A 7,938-nucleotide genomic window follows, 5' to 3' on the forward strand; every position below is an offset into this window, starting at 1 on the left:
ATACTTTTAGTATAATCAGTATTGAGTGGCTTAACTTACAATTTGGAAATAAAAGCATTTGCTTTTCTGGAGTTAATAAGAGAACACAACCAAATTTCATGTATCTCAACTTTGTTTTAACAACACAGTCATTAGCATCACATGTTTATGCACCCTATGTTGCCTTCCTCATTCATAAAGGATTTTTTGGTATGAAGTTACATGGCTACTTGTAGTATAACAACCTGGTTTCAACTGTCAAATGACATTTAATCAGCGACAGCGATATACAGAAACCACAAGTACAATACTTTAGTTATTGGTTGGAATAGGAGGAAAAACATTAAGACTATTTCAATTTCCATATACAAATTTTATTGTAATACCTGTATTCTAAACGTACAGATGCAGTGACCCATTACAGACTTTAAAACCTGCCCGCATAGACAACTGAGAAGCTCATTCTGTGTTACAGTCAAAGTTTGTAGGACTTCAATAGGTGACAGGAGGCTTCCCCAGTCTCTCTCCAAGAACAACCAGGATCCACCATATTTTTGGTCCAAGATGTATGCTTTAAGTTGGCAGCTGAGTCTATGAACGAGTGTATTTACCCCAGATGTGCAGCATAAATACAGAAGCAATAAAAAGGAGACTCATGACCAAAACTGGAACAGGCCCACTAAAAATAAAGAAAAAAAATACATTAACACGAAGCCAAAAAAAGTTTGCTTTGTCCAAAGGCCAGTCACTACCAGCCAAGCAAACTCATCAGTTCATATGCAATTGAAACAGGAAATTCTTATGATATTTCTATGGAAATGGAAAAAAACACACAGAAATGAAACAGTCGCCTCTTATTAAAGAAATGCTGCTGCTGCTCTGCTTTAAGAGACAGTTACATAACAATTCGGATATGTAAAACTCTAAATCACATCACATTAACAACTTCCACTTATTTAAGCAGTAATTCATGGTTCATTATTAGTCATCACCGTGAAACCAATCTGCAGAAAATTATTATCTGTATTTACTACTAAGGCGCCTGAGCGGAGATGTGGTGAAATACAAGAAACAACAGAGTCCTCTAGCGGCTACTCACATTTTGGTGTAAAACTCACACTGGTTGTCTTTTTTTCCCCAAAGGTTTTATTCCATTCAAAGACAATGGCAGCAATGAGGGAGATGGAGATCACTTGTTTTGTTTTGGTTTTTTAATCAAGATACACAGAATGTCAAAGTTAAGTCCATTGTCAAATCATTACCCAAAGTGTACAATTTAACAGATTTGTTTGCTTTTTCCCCTTCTCACGCTACCTACTGTTCTCTCAATGCTGCTTTGCACCACCTACTTCACCCAACTATGTGCCAGATGTATAATATTATAAACACTGACTTCTCTTAACCAGTCACACTTGACAAATCACCCTTCTGTTTACCATTTAGAAGCAGGCAAATATTACTTGAACACAGCGTAAAAAACAACCTCAAATTTGATTAAAATGAGAAAGTTCACTAACATTTTTCTAACAGACCCAAGCTGTCCTCTGCCATTGAATTCTAAGTCTCAGTCATTATTGATCACATTTAGCAGTCCTGAGTACGAAGAATCCCACACAAAGATGTAAAACACACTGGATATAAACCAATAACATAACACAAAAACAGACTGCACGCACAGAAACAAAGCAAGCAACCCCTAATACTCTTTCATACACCTGGATCTTCCTAGCTCATCGTGTACACTTAAAATAGATACTAAATCTGGCTTAAGCACCTCCAGAAATTTGGAGTTGTGCATTCTCAGGTGCACCTTTCACAGGACTGCATACCATACTTTAAGTCCAATTTCAGATCACCATGGTTCCACCACAAACACTGCCTATAGCTCTTCAAGCAATCAATCAAGTTTAAGACAAGATAGAGGAACCACAGGTATGGGTGCCATAGCAAGCAAAGCACGTTTGACTTTATACTCTTTCTTTCAAAGCACAAAATGCTCATTCAAAATGCTCAAATATAATCCTATCTCCTTCTCAGATTTCCCTCAGCTCCTTTTGCTTTTAATGATATAACATCTTGCATTTCAGAAAAGAAAAAAAAGTACTTTCCTGAGACAAAAGAAACTGGCTTGTTTATTATTTCTGATGCTGAGAACAGATGCTAAAACCTTGAAGCATCAGAGATATCATTACACGCAATATAAAACATTTGATCTACAGTGGAGTTATCTTGATCACAGATAGCATGAAATAATCCTTGCTAATAATAAAGATCTCTTACTTTAGACTAGATGAGTAAGAGTGGTCTGCCAACCCCACCCCACAGAAGATATCCCAGGTTTAGATTTATACTGCTTGCAATCACAAATTCTGCTGAAGCATTTAACTGAGGCAACTGTAACCCATATGTAACCCATTTTCATCTTTAAGCATACTGAATGGGACAGATTATAGCAATAGGAAATCAATACAGAAAGCAAAAAAGCTTGGAAGGAAGGAAGCTACTCCCAAGCCACAGTTTAGAAAATCTTGCAGCTCACTTGCAAGCAAACTCTAAAATCAACACACATTTACAGACATCTCACCCATTAAAAGCCTTGACATACCCATGCTAGCTTGTAAAAGATACTTTCATCGTTCTAAAACCTTAAGATTCAGAGCCACTGGTTCACAAGTAAATGGGAAAATCCGCCGACAGACCTGCCTGCATTGAAGACTAGAACAATGCATCTTCTAGAACTGACCACTCAACAACTAAAGGTTCCCTTGTGAATCATGCTGAAGCTGGTAAATCTACTTTGACAGCTACATCATTGTTACATTTTAAAAGTTGTACCTAATGGAAGAATAGGTATTTTCTTCTCCATTCTTAATTGATTTTCAGTAGGCCACATAATACAGAAAACACTTGCCTTACCTATCAACACACAAACATGCTCTAAAACACCACTGTTGCTCATATTCTTTCCATTTTCTCTACCTTGCTTCCTTCAGTGATTCTGCAGTAGCAGAGCACCACTACTTTGACAGTCTGCAGGAACTTTGTTAAAAACTGCTAAATGCATGTGAAAAGGAGAACACAAAAGGTAAGCCAGAGTATCATGAGCCCTTCTCCAATCGTTCACACAGACAGTTGCACACTTAAGGAACCCTGAAATATTAACTGATCCTAGGAAAAAAAATAAACAATAAGCATAACCAAAGGCACCACTAAGTATACAAGCTCTTTTCAGCCCAGTAACAAAACACTAGAGGCTGTGAACTCTACAAAAAGCATTAGCTCATACCTGAGGGTATAACTTCGCATTTGCACCTGTTAGATGAAACACTCCTGCCTCAGCTACTCACACATTAGGTTGCTAGGTGAGTTTCAGAAACTGATCTGACTTAGACTAGCCCAGGACTAAAAAACACAGTGCCCCTCTTGCTGTCAACAGAAGCTACCATCAGATGTCTGATTGTAACCTGGGAATGTTCCTCTCATAGTAACAGAGAGAAACAAGGTACAGGAAAGTTAGTTAGTTGGAAAGCTTTCCTGAAATAAGCTTTGTTTTTTTTTCGTTTTTTTTTTGTTTTTTTTTTTTTAATAAGAACACCTGACACTGTGTAAACACAGCCAACCTGTAGTGTCACATTTTCAAGAAAGTGTAAGATGTCACAACACACCAACAGTAAGGAAAGACAAAAGTTTAACTATGAGAAATGACACAACTATTTCTAATGCCTAAATTCACTGTGACAAGTAACCTTTCCAATTTCACAGTTGTCAAAGTCGGTACCTCCCTCCAGCTCTAAAGATTAAATACCAGATTTCCTGCTGAATACATCTAACCAGTCATCAGCTCACCACACCTCTCCCTGCACACCACAGCACTGATCTCTCAACTCAAAAACCAAACAACCGAACAGCTGAAATCCATCACCCCACGTTCATACACTCAACTTACACTTTGAGCCCAGGGGAGTCCTCAGTGTAGAACCGCCACATCCCACCGGTGCCTGTGGACGTGGCACGGCCTGCACTCCTCGTCCCACAGCTGGCGTTCTTCCTTCAGGGAGTAACAGAACAAAGCAAAGGCCACAATCCATTATCTCTCCATCAACGGAGTGCCCAACAAACCGAAGAAACGAGACAAGCACTTAAAACTGGGCAGTACAATACGCTGCGGGCACGACGCCCACGTAACACGAGGGCCGAGAAGCCGGACCGACACCAGCCGGACCGACGGCAGCCGTCCCCTTCAAGCACACCTCACTGACACGTCCGCAGCGGGATGCACCGCACGGCCCAGCCCTCCCTCAGCGCCGCTCCGGCACTCACTCGGAACGCCGTGAAGAACAACGCAGCGCCGAACCCGGGACTGCCGCGGCACCTACCTCTGCCGGACGGTGGAACCGGCGGCGCGGGGAGCCACGGCCTTGCTGGGGGAGCGGCCGGACGTGCCGACGTTGGTGGCGCTAGGGCTCGGCCCGGGCTGCGGGAGGAGAAAAGAAGTGGGGTTAGGGAGAAACGAACAGAAGGAGGGGAAGAACATCAGGACGGGGAGCTCCTCGAGTTGGAAGCAGCAGCGCAGGAGCGTGGAACCTCACCATGGCGGCGGCGCTGGCTGCAGTCGATCAGTCAGCAGGCAGACTCAGCTCCCTTCCCACAGCCACGTCCCTACCCGCAGTGCCGCCCCGCCCGCTCGAGGCCCCGCCCTCAGGCCCCCGGGGCTGCCCGCAGCGATGCCTGACGCAGCGTCTACATCCTTTCCCTCCTCTCCGCCCGCTGCCGGGCCTCTTTCCTAAGGAGAGGCCTTCACACGTCGTCTTCGTCCCCTCAGGCGGCCATGCTGAAGTGTCAGCTCCAAGAAGGAGTGGGACGAGCGGCCCGGCAGCGTGCGAGCGGCCCGGCAGGGGAGGCGGAAGAGCGGCCGGCAGGATGGGCTGACGTGGCCCTAGAGCCCGCTGGCGGCGCATGCGCGCTACCGCTCGGCGCCATGGCGGAGCGGGGGGAGGGAGAGGAGGCGAGCGGCCCGTCCGTGCTGTTCCTGCATCCGGACCTGGGACTGGGCGGCGCGGAGCGACTGGTGGTGGACGCGGCGCTGGCGCTGAAGGCCCGGGGCTGCCGGGTGCAGGTGTGGACGGCGCACTACGATCCCGGGCGCTGCTTCGCCGAGACGCGGCAGTTGGCAGTGCACCGCGCCGGGGCCTGGCTGCCGCGCAGCTTCTGGGGCCGCGGGCACGCGGTGTGCGCCGCGCTGCGCATGGTCTTCGTGGCGCTCTACGTCCTGCTGCTCAGCGGGCAGCACGCCGATGCCTTTATCTGCGACCAGGTGCGGGCGGCCGCCATCTTGAGGGGCAGGGCCGGGGTGGGGGGGAACGTCCTGAGGGTGACTGGTGGGGACGGGGTGAGCCGCGCCGTCGTATTCTTGAAGCTTTCTCTTGGTGGTGGGCGCTGAGAAAGAACGCGGGCTGGGGGTCGTAGGGAGTGGGTGCTTAGGTTGAGAGGGGGAGCTCCGAGGTTCAGTTTGGATATTAGAGAGAGTTTCTTCTCTGGAAGAGCGGTGAGGCAGTGGCACAGGCTGCCCAGGGAGGCGGTGGGGTCACCGTCCATGGAAGTGTTCCAGATCCATATAGATGTGGTAGTGAGGGATGTGGTCAGTGGGCATGGTGAGGGTGGGCTGATGGTTGGATTAGATGGCCTTAGAGATCTTTTCCTACCTTGATGATTCTGTCATACCCTTTGCAGCAGCAGTGCTACCACAAATAATAAATGCCTTGTCATCTCTTCTGGTTTGCACTAGGTGTCCGCTTGCATTCCGATACTCAGGCTGGCCAGAACACGGAAGAAGGTTTTGTTTTACTGTCACTTTCCTGATCAACTCCTTACCAGGAGAGAATCTTTTCTAAAGCGCCTCTACAGAATGCCACTGGATTGGCTGGAAGAGTACACCACTGGCATGGCAGACTGCATCGTTGTGAACAGCAAATTCACTGCCAGTGTATTCAAGGAGACATTTAAATCTTTGTCTCACATAAACCCAGATGTCCTTTATCCATCACTCAACACCAGTAGCTTTGAGACAGTGGTTCCTGTGGACATAGTTGACTTGATTCCCAAAAAGACCAAGTTCTTGTTTCTATCTATTAATAGGTACGAAAGAAAAAAGAACCTCGCGTTGGCTCTTGAAGCTTTGCATGAGCTTCGAGGAAGACTCGATTCTCATCAGTGGAGTGAAGTTCACTTGGTTATAGCAGGTGGCTATGATAAACGAGTTCTGGAAAATGTGGAGCATTATGAAGAACTAAGGAAAATTGCAACTAAGCTTAACGTTAGTGACCATGTCACTTTTGTGAGATCATTCACAGATGAACAGAAAATCTCTCTTCTTAGTAACTGTGTGTGTGTGCTGTACACACCAAGTAACGAACACTTTGGCATTGTTCCTCTGGAGGCAATGTACATGAGACGTCCAGTTATAGCAGTTAATTCGGGTGGTCCTTTAGAATCAATTTTGAATAACGTTACAGGATTTTTGTGTGATCCTCTGCCAACACAATTCTCTGAGGCCATGGAAAAAATCGTGAGAGATCCTCTCTTGAAGGACTCAATGGGAGCAGCTGGGAGAGTCAGATTTATGGAAAAATTTTCCTCAGAAGCATTCTCAGAACAACTGTATCAATACATATGCAGACTAACACAATAAAATTGTATTTTTTTTATTACCTTTTACAGCTTTGTGTCTGTGACTTATATAAGGAGCCAATGTTCAATATGACTATGATGAAGGACCCAGAACTTGTGAACTTCCTTGTAATACTTTGTATGCTGCCTTTGGTCACTTGATGTGAAAAAAAGGAAAAAAGTCAACCTTGTTAGAAGGTTCAGATTTTCATATATTAGACTGATTTTTTTTTTATGCAGTGCCTTGGATAAATGCATGGTTCAAAAGGCTGTGACTTACTAGACTTCACTGCACATTTTGCTTTAGGAGTTTATGATTAACTCAATTTACAAGGTACAGATATGTGCAGATAAGCATAGCTTTACTCTCCTGAGAATTTCAAATAAAAAAAAACTAACAAGCAAAAGATTTAGCTATGGTATGAGAGAGAACACGATTCAACTAAGTGTTTAAAGAAAATATTTTCCTTAGGGATATGAATTGTATGGGTTTTTGTTTTTTTAAATGACCTTTTACTGTGCTTTTCTTCTAGAATTGCGTAATCCAGGTGTGCTGGGCATCATAAATGAGCAAACAAGTGTGTGATCAGGCAGAATGTTGTTACTGAAATTCTACATCTTCGTAGATACCTGCTATGCCTAATATTGTAATTTTTAAGAGTTTGTGGGTTGTAGAAATGTTCCTAATTAAATGTTTCATTAAATTCTAAGTTACAGAAAGCACTTGTGGAACAAGCAGTAGGTTTTACTTTACCTACTTTAGTTGCTTAATATAGTTATTCTGACTAGTTTAGCTTGGGGAACAGTTCTCACATGCTTTTCTCTCAAGGCAGTGCCATCACATGACAGTAATTTTAATGGTTGGTTTTGTTTGTTATTTTTTTAAAGTGCAGTACCGGATTTTAGGCAAGGAGCACCTTTGTATCTACCTTAATTCAAGCACATCTTTATTGGATGGTTGTTAGATTCACATAACACACTTTTACGTAATTCATACAATTGAGTTTTGGATCTCAAAGTAGACTAAGTATAATTCCCTTGGTTATTGAAGTCCAATTTTATCTAAAGTATCATTTTCTGCAGCCTGTGTTTTGCCTGTATGATAAAAACTAAAGGATTTCCACATTTAGTGAAAATCTCTACTGTAGAGAGACCACGCCTTCTGTTGCTTAGGACTGCAACTAAGGTCTCAGTATCAGTGAAGAAATTATTTTCTTGTCTTTAATACGAAACTTGAATTGCTGTAATAGTTATACATCATGGCTGGTTAGTAGATGGCATGGCAGGTGTTAG

The 7,938-nt window shown here is 44.0% G+C and overlaps 2 protein-coding genes across 3 annotated transcripts; one reads left to right on the plus strand and one right to left on the minus strand.

The window, feature by feature from the left end:
* Nucleotides 1-331: 331 nt before the first annotated feature.
* SEC61B (SEC61 translocon subunit beta) lies at nucleotides 332-4,682 on the minus strand. The gene is made up of 4 exons (XM_052704163.1): nucleotides 4,569-4,682; nucleotides 4,356-4,453; nucleotides 3,926-4,027; nucleotides 332-658 (listed from the first exon to the last, which is right to left on the minus strand). The coding sequence occupies exons 1-4, from the start codon at nucleotides 4,569-4,571 to the stop codon at nucleotides 571-573; spliced, it is 291 nt and encodes a 96-aa protein (XP_052560123.1). The 5' UTR covers nucleotides 4,572-4,682; the 3' UTR covers nucleotides 332-570.
* An 11-nt stretch (nucleotides 4,683-4,693) lies between these two features.
* Nucleotides 4,694-6,686, plus strand: ALG2 (ALG2 alpha-1,3/1,6-mannosyltransferase). 2 transcript variants are annotated; one of them, XM_052704151.1, is made up of 2 exons: nucleotides 4,694-5,293; nucleotides 5,765-6,686. In XM_052704151.1, exons 1-2 carry the CDS (start codon nucleotides 4,808-4,810, stop codon nucleotides 6,665-6,667), a joined length of 1,389 nt encoding a protein of 462 aa, XP_052560111.1. In that variant the 5' UTR covers nucleotides 4,694-4,807; the 3' UTR covers nucleotides 6,668-6,686. The 2 variants fall into 2 exon arrangements, with proteins under 2 accessions (XP_052560111.1, XP_052560112.1); XM_052704152.1 differs by having other exon boundaries at nucleotides 4,706-5,095.
* The last annotated feature ends 1,252 nt before the right edge of the window (nucleotides 6,687-7,938 follow it).

Source organism: Tympanuchus pallidicinctus, unplaced genomic scaffold (genome assembly GCF_026119805.1).
Source record: "Tympanuchus pallidicinctus isolate F22 unplaced genomic scaffold, pur_lepc_1.0 scaffold5, whole genome shotgun sequence".
In the NCBI taxonomy this organism is placed as follows: Eukaryota; Metazoa; Chordata; class Aves; order Galliformes; family Phasianidae; genus Tympanuchus; species Tympanuchus pallidicinctus.

Coding starts and splice junctions, on each gene's coding strand:
- SEC61B (XM_052704163.1), bottom strand. Junction 4,028..4,355: donor GGTTCCACCGTCCGGCAGAG/GTAGGTGCCGCG, acceptor TACTCCCTGAAG/GAAGAACGCCAGCTGTGGGA. Junction 659..3,925: donor GACTCCCCTGGGCTCAAAGT/GTAAGTTGAGTG, acceptor CTTTATTTTTAG/TGGGCCTGTTCCAGTTTTGG.
- ALG2 (XM_052704151.1), top strand. CDS start 4,808: ATGCTGAAGTGTCAGCTCCAAGAAGGAGTGGGACGAGCGGCCCGGCAG. Junction 5,294..5,764: donor ATGCCTTTATCTGCGACCAG/GTGCGGGCGGCC, acceptor GGTTTGCACTAG/GTGTCCGCTTGCATTCCGAT.